The 22,249-nt window shown below is 39.5% G+C and overlaps 1 protein-coding gene across 2 annotated transcripts in view; it reads left to right on the plus strand.

The window, feature by feature from the left end:
- The window catches only part of CPQ (carboxypeptidase Q), a 411,097-nt gene that overhangs the window by 382,179 nt on the left and 6,669 nt on the right, over positions 1-22,249 (plus strand). Inside the window, exon 8 of one of the 2 annotated variants that reach the window (XM_037048242.1) lies at positions 12,867-12,939. The exons of the other annotated variant lie outside the window; for it this stretch is intronic. Coding sequence (XP_036904137.1) covers positions 12,867-12,939 — 73 coding nt within the window. The remainder of the gene's footprint in view (positions 1-12,866; positions 12,940-22,249) is intronic. 2 annotated transcript variants of the gene reach the window in all.

Raw genomic sequence — 22,249 nt, forward strand, 5'->3', positions numbered from 1 at the left:
ACTGCCCAACTGTTGTGTTTTATAATCAAAAGCTATTTTGGCAGGTGTGAGTCTGCTGAAAACTTAGAGAAACCATTGAAAGCTTTCAACCTGAAGCAGTTTCACTCTTGCTAGTGGGCCTGCATTGCTCAGATTTTCTGTTAGCAGAGTGTTTGGGGACCTGGAGAACACTCCAGAACACTCTGACCAGCGCGCAGACATCAGTCACCCCGTAGGAACATTTTTGGCTGACTCAAATACTCTTTGTTTCGGGAACTAGACATCATAGCAATTTCAGAAAGCTCTGCACCATTTTTGAATTTGTTCTCTTTAAGTAGTGATCAGTGAGGAGCCTAATTATTTGGCATTCAGTGAGGAGAAATTGATTTTTCTCTGGGCATGGATAGGCTGTGTGTATTTCACGAGTACAGTGCGTGCTGAGCTGGATATAGGTATGTGTTCGTACCCTTCGCCACCTGCTTCATATTCATTCTGGCACAGAACTCCAGACTGGCTTTCTGTTCCCCATTTCCTCCAGCTCTAGTTCGTTTATGTCTCTACCTCTGTGCCACAGCATGCTAAGGAAATGGAGTTTCCACTTTTAAAATCAAATTTACTCAAAGTTAAGCAACATGGTGATAATTGGCTTTTTAAAATGCTGAAAGAAATTCCGAGTGAAAAACAAGGACCTCGTTGCAAAAGAAGAATAGAAATTAGGCAATAAAGGCAAAGACAGCTGAAACAAGAGTAAAATAACAAAGAAAAGTGGGTGAAGTTGACAAGAAATTAATTGGAAAGGGAAAAGGGGTCAAGGGAGAAGCAGAAGGCGAACAGGGGGACGAGAAATGGTACTCACTTGAATAATGAACTCAGTGAAGGAAATACAAAAAGTGAAGCCCAAAGTAAGAATTATAGACAAAAAAAATCAGAGACATCAGGACTAGAGAACTGCAGGTTACTGGTGGCCTCGGAGGACGTGGAGGCAATCCCTAATGAAGTTAGGTGTCTGAATTCCTTAGGACAGGCTGACAGTCAGGGAGGCTGTCCCTGTATGTCCTAATTAAGATACCGAAATAAGAGCCAGCCAGACACATTACTGGGTCTGGCCAGCCAGTAATGGCAACTGAATTCACTGATGCATATTTAAACTGAATTTTCTAACCAAGGTCTTAAATAAACAGTCACCAGATGGAACTGAAAATCAGAATAAGGCTTTCAGTGGTAAGTGTTTTTATAGGAAAAAGCCTGAAAACACTTCACGCTGCTCTTTCTACAGTTTTTAGTCATTTGCGGTTTTTAACTCTGGCTAGTGTGTTAGCCACCGTTTCATTGCGGGACTGTGTGAATCCTTCCAGTATTTACTCTTAACATTCTGCAGAGCAGGGAGAGTAGCTGACACCTGTGGTGGAGGCCATGCCCCTTGGCAGGAACATTAACTCTATTAGCAACAAAGGAACCTTTGAGCAGCTTGGGCTCTAATGGAAGCACCAGAAACTCCTTTCCCCGAGCCTGGGAAATCCAAAGCAGATCTTCTCAGCCAGCCGAACTTGGGGAACCAGAGTTGTCAGAGGAAGGTAGAAATGACAGGAGGCCTAAGAGAAATCTCAGGAAGGTGGTCATTTGGCCTGTGGCCTCCTCCAGAGTCTGGGAACTTGGCATCACCTCCTGGGCTTGCTGTGGATTCTGTGCTGTCTCTAGGAATTGATAATCACCAGTAGTAGCTGGGGGAGAGTTTTCCACGTTGAGCCTTTTGTTATAGTTACAGCCAAAAGCCCTCGTTGTTTACATGCTTCTTGGGTTGAATGATAGATCACACTATTTTTACCAATGAGTGGGAAATGTAGCAATAAAAAGCCAGACTTATTTATATTTGTCAATGGACTATTCTTTCATATATACACATGATATTTTAATATAGTTTAGTTTGGTTTTTCACAAAATCATAAGGTTTTTCCGAGCTCATGTTGCTAAGAAGCTGGACAGCCCTGCTGTTCTTGTCCCCAGTCCCTAGTCCCCATCCCAGGTGAGGATCGTCACCTCCTGGCATGCAGAGTTATGGTTAGTGGTCAATTCACTCAGCACACATTATTCAGCACTCAGGGGGACCAACTCAGGGGGACCAGCTCATCCTGGTGTGCCTGGGACTTTGCTGGCATTAGCTCTGAGAGTCCAGCATTCTAGGAAAACCCTCAGTCTCAGGCAAACCTGGACAATTGGTCACCCTGTCATGTGCTGTGTTTGGACAGAGCTAGAAGAGACCCCAGAGCTCAGGATAATTCCATTTCTACCCACTCACTTCAAAGTTCTACTTCAAATCAAAGAGTCCTCTTTATCAGTTCATTTTCCTTCTGATGCACACAATCTCTGGATCAGAGGAGATAATTACTGCTATGACTGAGGATGTCAGACTGCATTAAAGAGTAAAACTAAACAAAAAAAAAATACCGCAATGTAATCCAGGTTGGAATTTGAACATTATATAGCAAAACACAAAGTGAATTAAAAACATTATTCTGTATCTGGATACTAGTTGGTACATCAAAGAGATGACTTATAAAATGGTATCATTTCAGGAAGTTTACAGAATGAAGTCCAATGGGCATAGCATCACTCCATCTCATTATACCCTTTTTTCCTAGAACATGTTCACGATGACATGAAGGGATAGATGACCAGCGTGGAAGCCAGCAGATGGTGGTTCTAGTTCTGGCTCAGTCTCTAAGAGCCCATTGACCCCAGACAAGTCATTCCAACTCCCCAGGTCCTAGCATTCTAGCATTTCCTCCTCTGAAAATGGAAGTGTGGGTGAGAATTCCCCATAGGCCCTGGCTGGTATAGCTCAGTGGATTGAGCACGGGCTTGCGAACCAGAGGATCGAGGTTCAATTCCCAGTCAGGGCACATGCCTGGGTTGTAGGCCAGTTCCCAGCAGGGGATGCATGAGAAGCAACCGTACATTGATATTTCTCTCCTTCCCTTTCTCTCTAAAGAAAAATAAATAAATAATTCCCCATAGGACAGTTAGCAGAGGAGAAATCCCAGGAGTCAGGAGACTCATGCTGCAGTCGCCTTCACACTTCATTGACAGCTGCGTGGCCGTGCACCAGAGAGATAATGTCTTGGTTTCCTCATATATAAAATAGAAAGTCAGGAAGAGAGAGAGAGAAAGTCATCATAAATTCATCAAAACCAGCCATGCTCACTGACTTACATTTACACTTTCTGATTGTTCTCATGCCGCAACAGTGGAGCTGAACAGCTGTGTCGCAACAGAGGCCGGATGGCCGGCCACGTCTGAAATCGTTAGTCTCAGGCCTTTCACAGAATACTTTGCTGGCCCTGATCTAGCAGAAAGACCGCACGCAGTATTGGTGTTCGGGGTCCAGGACTTTCTTAGGTTCTGTGTCATATTGTATGATCTCAAGCAAATTATTTACTCTCTGTGGTGCTCTGGTTCTCAAACTCTAATAGGAGAAGAATACAAATTCAGCCTCTGTCTCCTCCCAGAAATAGTGTCAAGATACATAACAAAACAAAAGCATTAATCTTTTCTGAAGAAAAGATGGTTTAAATTCAAATTATTATTCATGAGGTGGATGCTGTTAGATGATTCAGAAATGATAACTGACGTGTTATTATTCTGTGATATTAGTTCTCTCATGTACCTCGGTGGGGGGTTACTTAGATCTGTGATGGCATCCAGACCCCTGCACTGGGGCACTGCATCAAAAGCTAAAGTAATGGCACTCGAAGCTAATTTAATCACAGTATCCAGTCAGGAGAATGAGTTTAATTGCCTTTTTATCCCTTATCCTCTGAAGACTATCATTAAACATTTACTAGACGTGAACTTCAGATATGCCAACATCTCGGCTAGGGTCACCTGACAGCTGGCCATTTTAATCCAGGACCAAGAGAGGGGGGTCCTCAGAAACATGAGGGAGGGCTACTCCCAGGACAAAACAGTAGTGGTAGCACATAGGCTGGTTCGCAGAGCAAATACCAAAGGTGTTTGTTTATGTTAAAATGTCAGTTCTTACTTGATTCTAGGTTGCATGACTGATATCCAGGCTGGTTAAGTACATACACCAGCGATTAACAAACCTTTGCCTAACACATGTAGCTATCGGGACCTCCCATTCCCAAGAACTCCCTCGAAGCTCCAGGGAGGATCCTCCTAAAGGTGCGGCTCTTTTACGTTTGAAAGTATCCGTCTAAGGAGGCTCAGCCCGTGCTCTGAAAGTAACATTGGCCCATGTACAGCCCATTTACAGGCCCTGCATATGAAACTCCAGATTTATGGCACAGATAAATTAGTGGGCAATCATTTGCTTTATAAAAAGAGTCTTCATTTTAGAAGCAGATTCACTGCCATGTATTTTTACTGATCTATTGCCACTAGTGTAGTTCCAATAAAACCTCACTGTTAGAAATTCAATGCACATACGCCTTTTCATTGCCAACCTGGTTGGGGAGTTGAAGAGGAGGGTGCACTTGGCATCAGTCCCCTTAGATCTTAAGATGTGGCTTTTGTCAAGGTCTTTTGTTCTCAGGCTTGGAGCCTAATGTTACTTGTTACTTATGATTGGGAAAGATGGAATGCACGATTCTTTAATATAACAGTAATGAGACAGTATTATGTGATTCCATTGACTAACTCTGATTATCTGCATGAGATTTCAAAAAATGAAGCAGAAAATACATAAAGATTAAATAAAAAAATGAAGGATCAGTCATACGGGAATAAGCTATCTGGCCTTTTGATGAGGAGATATAATCATATTAAGAATAGTTACCATATTGAACATTATTATATACTAAGAGCATTCTAACTCATTCACTCATTGAAGCTCAAACAAACCTAAAAGCCAGATGTAATTATGATCGTTCCTATGTTATAAATGGGAAAATTAAGGTGCAGAGAATAAAACATCCTTCCCCATGCTACAGGCTGATGCCTGCAGAGTCAAGATTTAAATCCAGTGATGCTGGCTCCGTAATTTGTGCTATTAACTACTGTGCTATATTGACAAGTAGAACAACTGTCAGGTACTGGGATATAAGAGCAAAAGCACCGTATGACATATTTTTAATCATCTAGACGTTACTAAGGATATCTGCATCAGACTGTGAGAGAGAAATTGTTATTAAATTTGTCTTTTCCCCATTAAAAAAAACTAGAAAGCTAGATAAAATATACCAAACAACTAACTAATCCACTGGACAACAGGAAGCTGAAGGCTGTGATCGCTGAGATAAAGAACACAAAGGATAACCCCTCTGATAGCCCCAGTTTTCTGCCCGGAGGCATATTCCAGGCCTTGGCATAGGGAGGGGGAAAACCCAAATACAGCACAGTATGCTCTCTCAGTTATAGAGACAGAGAACAGAGTTCAGGGAGTGTAAGGCAGCTATGTGTTATAGGATAGAGTAATAGAGAGGAAGGAGTTACACAGAAAAAAAAGCTCTAGACATCTGTATAAGAGAGCCCCTCCAGTATTTTTCAGCAAACTAAGCTGAGCATGGATAGGGTAAAATTCCTTAAGACTCAGCAAAGGCCAGCCATTGGGGAGCTAGAGACTGAACAGAGTCCACATGGCTAAGAAAATTTTGAATTCTGATCAGCCAGAATGGAACAAACTTGCATACATGGTGTATTCAATAGAGACCACACAGGAAGTCCTCACTTTAAATGTAGGGCTCAACTAACTCTAAAATCAAGAAAACTCTAGACTCATCTTAGCAAAACCTAAAGCCTTGAAAGGGTCAAGCACATCCCTAACTGCAAAAATAGCATCAACAGCTTTCAAAGACAAGAAAATCTAGACAGCAGTGTAAAATTTACAAGGCCTACAATCCAATAAAAAATTTACTAGATGTGAGAAGCAGCAAGAAAATGGGACCTATAACAAGGAGAATATTCGGTCAAGAGAAACAGCCCAGGAATGATAGTGATGATAAAACGTAAAAGCTATTATAAATATATTCAAGGATTTAACGAACTGAAGACAGAGGAACAAAAAGACTGATGACAATGAAGTGTCTCAGTTCCTATGAAATGGTATCAAGTAGACAAATGTGTGCACAAACAAAGTCCCAGAAAATGGCAGAGTAATGACTGAAGAAAACAACTGATGGATTAATGGCTAAAATTTTCCAAAATGTAATAATTACAAACTCACACATCCAAGAAGTCCAATTAAACCCAAGCAGGATAAATAACAAGATAATTATTATAATCAACTTGGTGAAAACTAGCAATAAAGAAATATGTTTGAAGTTTCTGAGGGGAAACACATTACATAAAAAGGAAAATGATAAAAACAGTCACTGAATTTGGGGGGAAATGTAATTTCTCAGAGAAGACAATGAATGGCATCTTTAAAGTACTCTAAAACCTACCAATCTAGAATTCTATAATTAGAAAAATATCCTTCAAAAATGAGGATGAAACTTTAAAATGTTTAGACAAAATTTGGCGAGCAAATTTTTTTTCCAGAAGACCCGTGCTGCAAAAAATGTTAGAGTACCTGGCTGGTGTAGCTCAGTGGATTGAGCACAGGCCTGCGAACCAGAGGATCATGGTTCGATTCCCAGTCAGGGCACATGCCTGGGTTGCAGGCCAGTTCCCTGCAGGCCAACTCCCAGCAGGGGACACTAACAAAAGGCAACCATACATTGATGTTTCTCTCCCTCTTTCCTTCCCCTCTAAAGGTAAATAAACAAATTAAATCTTTAAACAAAAATGTTAGAGTAAGTTTATAAAGCTGAAATAAAATGATGCCAGATAAAACTTCATATCTTCACAAAAGAAAAGAATGTGTAAACTGATAAATATATGAGTAAGTAGAAAAGTTATTTTCATTGTCTTTAAATATCTTTAAAAGATAATTGACTGTTTAAAGCAAAATAGTAACATGCTGTGGAGTTTATAAATATGAGGAAGTAAAATATATGAAAGCAATAGCACAAAGGATGGGATGGAAGAAATATATACTTATAAGATTAAGTTATAATTATATAAAGATTATAAGATTATAGTAAGTTAAAATGCATGTTGGAAATGCAAGAGCAACCACTAAAAAAAAAGAGGTACAACTAATAAGCCAAAAAACAAGATAAAATTGACTTTTAAAAACTTAATTATGTAAAAGGAAGAAAGAAGGAACAGAACAAAGAATAAAAGAAACAAGTACAAAACAAATGTAGGATGATAGACTGAAACTCTGGTATCTCAACAGTTGCATTAACTATAAAAGGATTAAACCCTCCAATTAGAAGACAGAGGTTGTCAAATTAAAAAACAAGACTCAATTACATGCTATTTGTAAAAACACATTTTAAATAGAAAGACACAATAGGTTAAAAGTAAATGGATAGATAAAAGATATACAGTACATTATAAATGTGTGAAGACTATAGTAATTATACTATCTGTAAAAGTAGGCATCAAAATAAAGAATATTGTTATAAAGGAGAAGTGACATATAGAATGACGAAATGGTCTATTCATCAGTAAGACATAGAAATCTTAAATGTGAGTACACTCAATTAATTACTGAGCTTCAAAAATTCACGAAGAAATATACTGACAAAACTGAAAGAACAGACAAATTCAAAGTTGGGTTTGGAGATTTTAACACTCGGTTTTCATAATTGGTAAAACAAGTAGATAAGAAGTCAGTATGGATATGGAAGACTCAAAAAAATTAACCAACTTGATCCAATCAGTATAGAATACTGCATTCAACAATAGCAGAATGTCCATTCTTTTTTCTCCCTGTAGAACATTCACCATGACAGTGTGAGCCTCGCCAAAAAACCATCTCAATGAATTTAAAAGGACTGAACTCTTATGGAGAATGTTTGCTGAACACCATGGAATTAAATAAGTCAAAAGTAAAAAGATATATAGAAAATCCCCAAATATATGAAAATTAAAGAGCACACATAGATCAAAGAAGAAATCAAAACAGATTAGGCATTATTTTGAATCTTTTTATAATAAAATCACAACATACCAAAATGGGATGAAGCTAAAGTAGTGCTTAGATGAAAATTAAGAGTTTCAAATGCTTTTATATTAGAAAATAAGAAAGTTCTAAAATCAATGATCTAACATCCACAGTAAGAACCTAAAAAAAAAGGAATAAATTCACTAAGATGAAGGAAAGAAATAAGAAAGAGTAGAAATCAATGAAATAGAAAACAACAAACCATAGAGAAAAATCAATGAATCTTAAAACTAGATTTATCCAAAAAAGTCTATAAACTTGATAAACTTCTAGTAGATAGATCAAGAAAAAAGCTAATGCAAATTTTTCACTATTAGGAGTGAATAGGGCACATCACTATGGGTCATGTCATTAATAGGGTAATAAGGGACTATTATAAACAAACATATGCCAATAAACTTGACAACTTAGATGACACAGATTCCTTAAAAGACACAAATTACCAATGTTTATTCAAGAAGAAATTAAAAACTAAGGGGGATGGAAATGGGAGGAAGGTGGGGAGCACTGGGTTGGGGGGGGCTGGGATGGGAGTAAAAGACAGAAAACTGTACTTGAACAACAATTAAATAAATTATATATATATATAATCCATAGTTTTTCTATAGAAAATATCATTTTCTAACAAGGAAATTATGTTTAAAGCAAGCAAAATATAACCAGAGACATTGAAATTAAGTACAATCTGACAGTGGCCAGAGGGGAGGTGGGAGGGAATAATGGGGAGAAAAGGAGGGAAAGGATTTCAAGAACATCTATAAAGGACACATGGACAAAACCAAGGAGGGTGGAATCAGGGGTGGGAGGTGGGGAAGACTGGGTTCTGGGGGAGTGGTGGGAGGAAATGCAGACAACCATAATTGAACAACAATAAAATTAAAACAAAAGAAAAAAAAGAAGAAATTAAAAGACCTAAATAGCCCTATTAATCAAATGAATTTAATTCATAAATTAAAGCCTATATTCAATGACAACTTAAAGGCCAGGAGGTTATCTAATTTATTTTATCAAACATTTAAGGGATAAATAATACTAATATGACATACATTTTTTTAAAAAGGAGAATATAAATACTCCCTGTTTATTTTATGAGGCCAATATAAACACCAAAAACAAAAACCAAATAAACATAAGAAAACTACAGACCAATATCCTTAATGAATATTGATATAAAATATTTAACAAAATATGAACAAATCTATACAGCAATGTGTAGAAAGTATAATATAGGATGTCTAATTTGTATTTATCTTAGAAATTTAAGGTTGGTTTAACATTTAAAAATAAAATAATACAATTTACTAACAAAATGAAAGCAAAAACTGTAGCAATTTCAGGAGATACACAAAAAGCATTGAAAAAATTCAGTACCCATTCAATGATATAAATAATAAATAAATAAGTAACAGCTCTTGGTAAGTTGGGAATAGTAGGCAGCTTCCTCAACCTGACCAGAGGCAGTTGTGAAAAACCTGCAGCCAACATAAAACTTAGTGATGAGTGTGAACACTTTCTTCTAAGATGTGGAATCAGGCAAGCATCCCCATTCCTACAACTTCTGTTCAACATCATACTGCAAGTTCCACCTAGTACAATTGGGCAAGGAAAAAAATCAAAAGATAGGTTAGAAATGAAGAAGTAAAACTATCATTATGAATAAATGACATGAATTACATACATAGAAAATCCTAAACGGTTACAAAAAATATGCTGCTAGCACTAATAAGCAAATTTAGCAGGTTCACAATATACAAAAATTGATTGTATTTCTATATATGAACAACAACCAGGAAAATAAAATATAAAAAATAGCAACAAAGAACATTAAATAGGAATAAATTTAACAAAATACAATACCTGTAAGCTATATATGCAGAAAAAATGAATACATAGTGTCTGTGTATCCAACTGCAATTTTTAAAAAGTCCAGGAAAGTTTATTGTGTAAAATGATAAGCTGATTCTACAATCTATGCAGAAGTGCAATGGGCCTAGAATATTCAGAACCACTTGGAAAAACTGGAGGACTTACTCTATCTGATTTTGCAATGTCTTATCTACAACAATCAAAGCAGTATGGCATATTGGTATAACAATAAAAAAAGATCAATAGAACAGAGTAGATAATCAAATATAGATCTATACATATATGGTCACATAATTTTTACAAAAGTGCAAGGTTCTTTTGTAAAGAAAGGATTGTCTTTAAGTTCAATAGTAATGAAAAAAAAGGTATTTTTAAGGAGAAAGAATAAATTTTAATCCTTACCTCACACCATACACAAAAATGCAGTCAAAATAGATCATAAACCTAAGTATAAAATCTAAAACTACAATAATTCTAGAAGAATATATAAAAGAAAATCTTTGATCTCAGGTTAGGCAAAGATTTTTTTTTAGATTACAAAAAAGTAACCATAAACAAAATATTGATAATTTGGACTTCATCAAAATTTAAAGTGTCTGCCCTTTGGAAGACATTGTTAAAAACTGAAAGCTAAGCCATGGATGAGAAGATATTCATTATGCACATATCTAACAACTGACCTGTCAGTCAATAAAAATGAGCAAATCATTTTAACAAACACTACATTCCCAAAGAAAATACATGAAAGCCTAATAATTACATGAAAAGCATTTAACATTGGTAGTCATCATGAAAATGCAAATTAAAATCAGGATAAGACATGGCCACATACTCAATAAAATTAAAAAAGAAGAATCAATAATGCAGAAGTATGTATGACTTTCAAAATCATTGTGCTGCCATGAAAGAAGCCAAGCACAAACACTGCATACTGTGTACATCCATTCACGTGAAATTCTAGGAAAGGCAAATCTAATCTACAGTCACAGGAAGTAAATCTCTGGTTGCCTGAGGCTAAAGGTGGGAAGGATGAACTAAATAAACTACAAGAGAACCTTTCGGGAGTGATGAAAATGTTCTACCTATACATGTGTATACATTTATAAAAACTTGACCCGTATGCACTTAAAATGGCTATAACTTATAGTATGTAAATTAGATATAAAGAGAAGCTAATCATTTTGTCTCATAAGAAATGTTAGTACTTACTATCATCTAGCTCTTTGCCATGGTGATGCATTACTATGAGATCCTATAGTAATGTATGGGTTGTCTTGGTCCAATTGGGCATCGCATTTGGAATTGACCTTGCTGTCCCCCGAGCTATTACGGAACTTTGGATCTCATTTTTTAGCTCCTGTTGTGCATATGCTAGCTCCCCTAGTTGGGCCTCCTCAAGGGCTAGGGGCTTGGTACAACTGTCAGAGTCCTCTACTTAGAACTTTTCCCTCAGCTCATTTTATGAATGTGAGTCATGCTGAATGAGAGCATTACTGGAGAGCAATTAGGGGGGAAGTCTTTGAGTCTCCTGTCAATCGAAGTATTCGAAAGAAGGCCGAACAACCCTATGTTAGAAATCTTGCAAAGTGATTTAAACATTAGGTGGTGGCTTGACTAGAAAATTTCTTTCCCTAGCCTGATTTCTGTGAGAAAAAAAAAAAAAAAAAAAAACACTTCCAAGGGAATGAGGCACTTCTCTACAGAGAGAAGGGATCCTGGAAGTTAGGAGGGAGAGTAGCCTTCTGACCACAGACAGGGTGGGGCTCACCCTCTACCAGCAGAGTGGGATTAGATGTCTGACACCAAGCATGTGAGGCTGAATTAGAAGCAAGGGAAGGATGTCATTTTGGAAATATAAAAGTCAGACATTTTATTATGAAATCTAACAGAAGGAACTTCAAAGGGCAAAGCTTCATGTGAGAAGTTCCCTGGAAAGAGAAAGTGGGTGATAGTGTTGGCATGGGTCATCTGAGGAGGGCAGATTCATAGAATTACCCTTTCCTTCCACTCCATGAGCCCAAGACTGTCCACCGCTCTGGACTTCAAAGCTGTGGTATATTTACACAGCAGAATACTACTCAGCCATAAAAAGAAGGAAACCTTACCTTTTGCAACAGCATAGATGGACATGGAGAGTATTGTGCTGTGTAAATAAGCCAGTCAGAGAAAGACAGATACCACGTAATTTTACTTATGTATGGAATCTAGTGAAAAAAATATAAAATAGAAACAGACTTGTAGATACAGAAAACAGACTGACAGCTTTTAGGGGGGAGAGGGGTTAGGGGGATGGGTGCAAAGGTGAAGGGGTTAAACTTTTTAAAAACCTCATCAACACAGGTAGCAGTACGGTGATTACCAGGGGAAGGAGGGTCAGGGGTTAGAAGAGAATAAAGAAGGGAGGAATGGTGATGGAAGGAGACTTTATTTTGGGAGGGGAACATACGATACAATATACAGATGATGTATCATAGAAATGCACACCTGAAACCTATATAATTTTATTAACCAGTGTCACCCCAATAAAGTCAATAAAAAATTTGTAAACCACAATGTTAAGACAACAAGATACAGAATAATTATACATTTAATTTAAAAACAAAAAAGGTGAAGGGATGAATTATCACAAGGTACAGATCCTCTTACCAGACTTTTTTGCTTATAATCATTTTCATGACCTTTAAGCCCAAGGTTACTGATCTGTCAAATGAGGATAATAATAAGTCCATGGCACATAGAAAATACTTAGCAAACCCTGGCTACGAAGATGGTTATGATTTTTGTAAACTCTTTGATCATTAAATGACGGCCCGTTGTGCACAACCGATACTTCAGAGGCAGCAGGTAGGAGTGCCCTTCCCCAGTCTCTGTACCAGGCCCAGTGTGAAACGGCCTGTACCATTCTCTCACCCGCTCACATGCGCCATCTTTATTACATAAAAATCAGAAACTTGAGCTTCCTCTGTGGCGTCCCAAGCAGCTTCAGATATGATCTTTTGTTTTCCAGTCAACCTCATTTCAGTAGAGATGTACCCTACGAGACTGGAAAGTTCCATGAAATTCCCTGAGAGCAGACAGCTGTAAGTTACGCCCACCATTGCTTGCCCACTGCCTAGCTAGGTAGTTGGCTCTTAGTAGGAGCTCAGGAGATATCAGATGAATGAATGTGGCCTCCTCTCAAAAAGACTTATATACACATCATGTTTCAAAGAATGCCTAGCAACTACCTTGCTAAGCAGCAATGAATGCAAGGCTAACACATTGCAAACGTGGCTGCGATTAGTCTTTAACCTATTTAAAGCAACTGGACAATTGTTTCTCAGCTGTATGGATTAAACAAGAAATACCGTATTTTGCCATGTATGCACTATTTTGCCCAAATTTTTAAGGGAAAATATGGATGAGCATTATACACAGTATAATGATTTCATACCATGGGCATAATAATGGGTATGATAATCCCATGTAAAATGTGCACCAAAACATGGGTGAGCATTATCCACAGCAAAATACAGGTAATTTGTTTCCTATTCCATGTCCTTCATAATGAGGTCTTCTTGTTAGTGTAATTGACTAGTAAAGGACAGCATACCTTCCTCCCCTGCTTTTGTCAAGAACTCTAAAGCCGTTAAGAAAAATAAGTCAGGAGTAAAACGGCAGGGTTCCTGGTGCTTATAAGCTCTGCACTAGAAACTATTTCAGGGTCTGTAGCGGCAAATCTCAAGCACCATTTGCTTTACCCCATAATTCTGTAGTTTGAGTATTAACGAGGGAACAGCTAATGACATGTTGCCCCACAAAATAGCATTAGCCTCCTTTATCATCATCCGCCTTTCTTTTTTTTTAGAGAACACACAGAAATGTGTAAATTGCAGTTTATCTCACCACAAAAGCATTTAATCAAATGTACTGTAATTATATTTTGGGTGGCTACTGAGAATAATCACTGTTTCTTTATTACAAGGATTATCCTAAAAATTACATTAATGAGGGTCAACCATAATAGCTTTGGGTGTTGAGCTCCATTTAAATTTTAAATCTGCATCTCAGCTTTGTCATCCCAGTGAATGGATTGCCAGGGGCCAGGATCTTTTCATGAGCATTATATTTGATGGGTACCCCTTGAGCTGATGCTTTAGTCCAAGTGAAATGTGTCTGCATGAAAAGCATATTCATTTCTCAGGTTCCTTCCTATATATTTGTTTCCTTTGTCTTGGAATTCACTGAGCAGTTTGTGTTTAGCTCTTTTCCCCTGCTGCGTAACAATTTTAAGAAAGTTATATTTTAGAAGTTTTGTGTAAAAAAAAAAAAACTGCATCCCTTTAGTTAATTAAAGAGGCTGCATTTAGCTGCTAAGTGGGAACCTGCCAGGTGACTAAGAATGGAAAAGGCTATTTGCATAAATGAAATGAAAGCATTTTAGAATAACTGAGTCAACATTCACTAAATTTTTTTACCATTGTCTACATCTAACTTTTTTCTTAATGTTTTTATTCATTTATTTTTAGGGAGAGGAGAAGGGAGGGAGAAAAAGAGGGAGCAAAACACCTCAAAATATGCTCCAACTGGGGACTAAACCCACAACCCAGGCATGTGCCCTGGATGGGAAATGAACAGGTAGCCTTTTGGTTTGCAGGACAGTGCCCAACCCACTGAGCCACACTGGTCAGGGCCACATGTAACTTTCCTTCACTTTTAAGCAGTAAGGTTTGAGGCAGGGATTACTCACCACGTCTCTGCTCTCCTTGTCGTCTTTCCTCAAAGCCGAGCTGGAGAAATCTTTACTAATTATTTTGCAGCGTTAGCCAAGTAGTTAGTCATCTTTTTGTTAACAAATGCCTTACGCACATCATGGACACGCTCAGTTTGGATAAAATCCATGCTGTGTGTCACATAAGCAAACATGGAGAACAGACAGGAGTGCAGAGGCTCTCACTCCCAGGTCTCTTTTCCTCACTGTCCTGAGCTGCCTCTACATTGGTTCACAGGACACCATCCCCCTGGTTTCTGGACATGATACAGGCTACTTATCAGTACTTATCTTCACTATTTTTTTTGATACTGCGTCTTTTCAGATGGGATTTTTGTAGTAGTAAAATGTCTTATTTATTCCTTATTTTTTTGTGGTACAGTTTGACCTTGACACTGTGGTACCCAGAAATGAAAAAAGTGCATCTTCCCACACACTCTTGAACCATCCAGCCCGCAATTCTACTCCTGAAAATAATAGCCTCCTTTTAATTTACAGCCCAGTGTGGCTTAATCAGCTGTGAATTCATACTGGATCCCTTCGAAAGAGCAGTTTCAACCTGTCCCACTTATTGGAGGCTTAACGGAGATCCAGAGGAAGAGCCTTTGCAGGTTCTGAAGACTCGCCGAACGCTGCGGATCCGCAGCAGAGCCGCTTGTAGAGAAATGCCTGTTGTTCTCATGTCTCGTCTCACAGCCAGTTTCCCGTCTGCAGCAAAATGTTCCCCACAACCCCAGGACAGCGCAACCTTCGTGACTGTCAGCATAGTTTAATCAAAGTTTCTTTGAAGAGATAAAGTACCTACCTTCTCCTTGCTTACAGCATTTTTTTACATTTTTAAAGATTATAAAGATTGGGTATAAAGATGTAAGCCATGATCTCTTTTTCCCTATAAACTGTGTGCTTAAGTGCTTAAAAATCAACCTTGGATTTCACAAATCTGTCAGCCTGGACGTGTAGATGTGATCAGAGGTTCATTGAGTCTCCCCTGTGACCTTGCTTATGAATGAACATTATCCCTATCAACTCACTGGCCAAAAGAGCCATAATCATTTAGCAGTGGTGACAAAATAGGAACTCCAGCTCTACCGTGTCACCTAGGTATTCCTGCAATACTCCCGCCAACCAGCCTAGCAGAATCATCACTATTGAGTATGGAGAGTAGGTACAGGATAGACTGACTAACCAATGTGTCCAACTTGTCCACTGTTTCGTCTCTGCTTGCCGAAAGAATGGGGGGTTTATGTCTCCCAGCACGTGCCTTCTGCTGCCCCACGGCTTTGTTACCTTTTGGTATCTGGAGCCAGAAATCAACACCAGTCCATTTAAAACTATTATTAAAAAACCATGTTGATTTTAAGGATCTCATTATAAACTCCACGCTGGAAACAATCTTTCGAGTCTTTTCAGGTCAAAGACCCATGTGCCTTAAATGTTCTCACAGTGTACAGCATCAAAAACAATGTTCACTCAAGTTTTCTACTGAGTATCATCCCCAGGTGTGGTAAGAAATGCAGAAAGGCGTCAACAAGAAGCCACACTGGCTCGGACAGGTGGGAACTTCACTGATATCAGGCCATGAAGGAAGAGTGGGCAATAACACAGGAAGAATAATAAATTGAGGCTGATGTGTAAACATCAGTAAGATTCAAAAGTACCCCTCTCAGAAAAAGTGTCAGTATCAGTTTGTGTTGCAAAATCAGGTAGCAGGAGAGTTGTGTGGGTGTTTCTTAATAGCTCTACATGAAGCTGGGAGTGCACATGCTCAGCCGTGAAATTACACACTCAAAGACACGGGCCCTATCACACATGGATGTGATTGCTCTTTTAAGGTTTGTATGGTTGCTATTAAATTGTAATTTTCTAAAATATAAAATTATGACTTGCGGAAGGTGTAAGTGGAGTCAGGAGAGAAAGAAGGATATTATGGGGTGAGTTGGTGTTGAGGACAAGCCTAGTATTATACACACAAAGACACAGACTTATATATTTATTTTTCTGTATATATACACTTACAAATGCATACGCGTACACTTATAGGTATGTGTATCAGGGTATGAGTGTCTATGCATGTGCACAAAATTGATATTTATTCCCTGCCTTGCCCCAGAAGCCTCCTTATATTTGAAAAGCACCCACTACCGTACAAGGAAAAGGCAAAAAGCCAGCCCCTACCTTGGTGACTAGTCTGCTCAGTGCTCTTGTTTATTAGGGTAATTGTAAATAAGATCATAGAGGGTGACTTTGTGCGTCACTTAACTTTTGAAAAGAAGGATGAAACCTTTTAAGGTCTGTAGGTGGGTGGTATTACATTATAACTTTCTAAAAGGTGAAGTCATGATTTTCCTGCGAAGATAAAATGAATGCAGGCCAAATCAATAATCCAATTAATTAATGGTGGAATCAGACATTAACACCAATTTACAGAGAACTTGAGAAATTAAGGTTATGTCATTTAACACAGAAATACTAGGATAAGATTGCTAGGTTAGATGAAACTGGCGAATGTCCTTGAGGAAAATAAGCTAACCTTCGGGATTGTCTGTTCTACGGGACAGAGGTCACTTTCAGGTCCACCAGACAAAAACCTGTGAGTCCGCATTTTACTTCACTAAGTCTGGAACCGTTAATCAGTAGCACACTGCGAGTCCATCTAAAAACATCCTCCGGCTAATCTTTGAGTGGACTTTGCCCCTGAATGACTTTGAAAGGATATGCTGCCCACCTTTTTGCCTTATTTTCAAGTTGTGGATAATTTCCAGAACAGTGGTGAAAGATGTGGGAACATACCACATAGTATATAACAGAGCGTTTGAAGCTCAGCAATATATGAAATATCCCATTTTTTGTAACTAAGAACCTACTTGTTGTTCCCCAAGGCAAGAGCACAGACGAGAATCTCCAGAAAGCAGGACTCACCAAAACTGCTGCAGAGAGCGAGGATGAAGCCAGTATTCATCTTTGCTTTTCCCCATTAGGCAGTTAACTTTTTTCTTTCACCAACAAATTGATTCAACAAATATTTATTGAGCCTCTACTATGTGCCAGGCTACTGGGGGTTGACGTAACAAAGTCCCTGCTCTTATGGAGCTTACATTTAATGGAAAAGACAGGCAGAAAATAATAAAACCATTATAAGAATACTATAGTTTTAGGCAGTAGGAATTTTTATGAAAAGGAAAAAAAAGCTGAGTAACGGGAATACTGAGTGAGCAGAGAGAGGAGTGGGTCTTAGAATAGCCAGCAACCCCCAGGAGGATTGCCAGCCGCTGCAGAGTGGAGCCCAGCCAGTGGTGGGGACGCGGTGCCAGGCGGGGCTCTCCTGTTCATCTGCTGATGATAATCTCAGGCTGCCCATGCCCACTGTGTGAACATAACTCAGCCTTCACTCCTTTTCATGGCCCAAGCTGCCTACAGCTCGAATTTGCGTCTCCCCGTCATGAAGTAAATATGGAGGTGGGGGACTAGATCAGTAAATGGAGTGAGTCATGCAGATGGTTTCCACCAGGGAGGATAGGGCGGTGAAAGAAAGTACAGAAAACTGGGCAGGAGCATAGTTTTTAGATCAGAGACACCTGGGTTTGAATCCTGTCTCTCCCACTTCCTGCTATACAACTTCAGACAAGATGCTTCATCTATTTTCCATTTGTTAATGATACTGGATCACTTTCTCACAGGGTCACTGGGAGACGTAAGTGAAATAACCCACCAAAAAAGCTGTGGGCACACAGGAAGTATTCAACAAATAGTATTCCTGCTATTTCCACATTCAGAGAGTCTGGAGTACCAACTTCACGTACTAGTGATGAATTGGTCTTACTCCTGCCATACACTTCTTTGGCTTTATGGAGAGATGAATCACTATCACAAAGTTTAGGTACCTGTGAACTGGAGGCCCTCCAGGTATGTTGGTATTGACCTCAACTGCGCAGTCAAAATTACCCCAGCGACTCCCCCAAGTTTTCCAAAGAGAGAGAAGGTTCCGGGGCTTTGTGCCACACCTGAAAGTTTTAGCACAGGTTTGGAAATGCTTGGATAGGTTGAGAGTATAGAAATTAAAACTATAATCCTTTTCTGGAGTTTTCATCAGGGATGTTTTCCATTTCCTTTCCTCTGTTTCACTGTTTTTTCCTTTCCTTCTTATAATTTTCTTTGTCTTCTGGAGAGCTGTGGGTTATGAAGCTATTAACTGCTCTCCCTCTAATTTTCAATGAGATACAATACAGTCAAGATAAAACTGCCCCTTTTGAAAGGAGATTAAATGTCTACAAATTCCGTGAATTGATTTTCTAATTGTTTTGGTAATGATGCTTTTTAATTTGATGATGTTGCTGAAAGAAATAATAATTTTTATTATATTTCAAATGTATTTTTAGATTTTATAGATTCTCGGGAGACTATGTTTTCTTGCAGGGTATAAATTAAGACCGTACTGTTCTTCTTTAAGTCCATAATTATTATGATGGGGGGAATGTGTGTAATACATTCCATCGCAATTAAATTGCATACCCCAGACTGTTCAAGATCTGTTTATAAAGGAGAAATGGATTTTCCACAGCTGCTTGCCTATGAGTGCATTCTTTATGCAACAGTGCAGCGGTAAGTAGAGGCAGTGAAATAACAGACTTGAATGTAAACTTTCGAGGCTTTCAAATATCCTCCCAAAACTTCACATAACACAAATTGCTTAATTGGTGTACGCGAAAACCCACCAATTATGTGAATGAGAGTCAACCTACAACAGCAGGGGGCTGGGAGAATCTTCTTGTATTTACCCAGCCATCCCTGCAGGAATCAGCGGGTACTCAGTCTTGTTCCCATGTCCCGCACAGACCGGTCATTCCTGCGGTCTCTCTGTGCAGACGGGAATCTGCTGCGAGCAGTATGGGGCGTGTTAGACATTTCTTACAGTGTTCTTTGGACCATCGTCACCCAGTCACACAGCTGGAAAATATTTTCAGAGATGAATGTTTACAAAAAAGGTTTAGAGAGGAGAGGGAAGAAGGGGGAAGGGAAGGAGAAAGAAAAATAATCCAAACCAAGGTCAAAATGGGGTCATACAGAATAGACTTCACAGTCCAACTCTCCCATCTTGAGAACGATCACCAGGACTTTGATTTGCTCAATCAGAATTTCAAGTCCTTCAAGTTGTGTTTACTCAACCATCTTTGTGGTTATAGAACATCTGTAATAAGGAAACTGAGTGTCTACTAATCCTCACCAGCATCTTGAAAGTCAGCTATCATTAGAGTGAAGAAACCAAGGCTAAGTGGCCTTGCATAATTTTCCCAAAGTCACCCAGTTCTTTAGCAGAAGACTTCGAATCTGAACCCAGGTCTGTGGGACTTTAACCCCTGTGTTCTAAGCTGTATCTCCTTGCTCAGGTCCAACTTCTTCTTGGCTGACACACTAAGGATATGTCTTCGAAACATCCTGAAATTCTAAACCCCCCTTAGAAATACTTTTCTAACAGTGAACTGCCCTAATAATGCTGCAGTTTGTTTCCAGCGAGTGAATTGGGGCCTTCAGAGCAGGCTCCTTCTTGCCAGCTTTCTATTTCTAAGAAACATTTGATGGTTCCCTGTTTAGAGCTCATATACCTGTCAAAAGACACTGTGCGGTTTATCCCCAGAGGTACTTAACATTCCCCTACCCTGGACGTCAGGTGCTCTCAGAAATTGAAATGCAGTCTCTCCCTCAGTGCTGGTCTTTTAGATCAGTAGCTGTCACTGATAAAATGTCTCCTTGGAATGGCAGAGACAAAGCTACAAAGCAGCCAGCAGGCCCACCCACATATCTCCTGTGGTTATCAGCATCCTCATTGGTAGTATCGGGTTTTCTGGGGTTGTTTTAGTTGTGTGAAATGTTCCTGGGAACTTGGACGATCCCTGAGGAAATGACTGCCTTAAGTCACTAGTTCTGAAGGGAGGCAGCCAAGTTCCCACCCATCTGGCAGTCAAGTTCTTTCGGCCCGAGACAGAAAGGGAATTTCAGAGTCCTGAAGAGGGCATGCACAAATATTTCTTGCCTCTATTTTTTCAATATGGAATTTGGAGACTTTTCTGTCAGCCAACAGGCAGTGTCCGGAAGAAGCTTGGAGTGGGAGAAAAATAGCCCCAAGCGAGACGCCCTTCCCTGTCTGCTGGAATTAAATGCCCTTTCCTGTCTGTCTCTTGACCTCCTCGGCAGTTCTGATTCATCTTCCATCCACTCTCCATGACTTCCATTCTTTGAACTCATTGACTTTGTCCATAACCTTGTATATGAATTTGACATCCACCTGATAATCTCCGCGATCCAGGGAGCATATGCTCCCCACCACCTTTAACTAATTCTAAAAATGCTATGGCTTCTGTTTAAATGTTTTCAGCTACTATCAAAGTAAACACCCAGCCCTGGCTGGTGTGGCTCAGTGGATTGAGCGCAGGCCTGCGAACCACATGATCACGGTTCGATTCCCAGTCAGGGCACATGCCTGGGTTGCAGGCTAGTTCCCAGCAGGAGACTCACGAGAGGCAACCATACATTGACGTTTCTTTCCTTCTCTCTTTCCCTTCCCCTCTAAAGATAAATAAATAAAATCTTAAAAAAACAAAAAAAGCAAACACCAAGATTTGTCACTCCTGGGTGTGCTGTGAGCGCATGGCGTTTAGAGTCTTCTGGTTTTAATATGGACTTCTGGCCTTTCCATTGAGAACTGTGGTTTTCTTCACCCACGTGTTTTCCAGAGAACTACAGAGTCCAGGATGTCATCATTTGGCCCTGGCCCTGGCCTTTGATACCTGTACTTCAGACGGTCTTTCCCAGCTGTCTTCTCACCTTCATGGTCTTCAACATTTTTCTGGAGCATTTTTCCTAAGGACCAGTTCCAGTCTCCCCACCTTCCTGCCCATTGAACCCTCATGCCCCCCCCATTTCATTTACATTTAGTCTATTTTCAATTCTATCTGCTAATAATTAACCCAAGTTACCCCCAACATCATCCAAACTGCAGTGCTCACATACGCTCTTTACCTGGCATGTCTGTGCCCCATCTCTGTCTGTTGTCATCCCAAGTACTTGTGCTGGATATTCTCTTTTGCCACTTTGTATCCTCCCTCACCTTTCTCACCCTGCACTGTGCCTCTGGAGGCTAACTGTTGTGCACTTTGTTAACAAGTTACGCTTGCCCTCTAACTTTTGACTGGGTTTGGCCCAGGGGAGGCCCCATAGGTTATGGGAGGCACACTGGGGACGGATTCCCTGGCTTCCAGAGACACCGCAGCTCCTCTGGTGACCCTCTCCTAGAGCTATAACTGCAGTTAGAGCTGCTGTCTTCTGTGCCCCTTTAGAGCTACTGGTGGTAAAGGCCATCCTTGTTGCTGGCCCTGGGGCCCTTCATCATCCCTCATTGGTCTTATTGAACCCTAACTACCCTTTGTAAATGATCCTCTCATTACATTCTCCAAGTTACTTTCAGGTAGTGTTCTGTTTACTACAAATACCCTTGACTAATACAGCACCCTCAATGCCCAGTTTATTCATAAAATTTGCTGATTTCATTCATTTACTCTACAAACATGCATTCATCTTTTATTTGCTGCTATGTTGTAGGCATTGGTGACAAGGTGGGGAAAAAAGCACAGGCCTTGCCTCCAGGA

The sequence above is a fragment of the Sturnira hondurensis genome, unplaced genomic scaffold (assembly GCF_014824575.4).
Source record: "Sturnira hondurensis isolate 20B ecotype Veracruz unplaced genomic scaffold, ASM1482457v3 Scaffold0006413, whole genome shotgun sequence".
NCBI lineage: Eukaryota > Metazoa > Chordata > Mammalia > Chiroptera > Phyllostomidae > Sturnira > Sturnira hondurensis.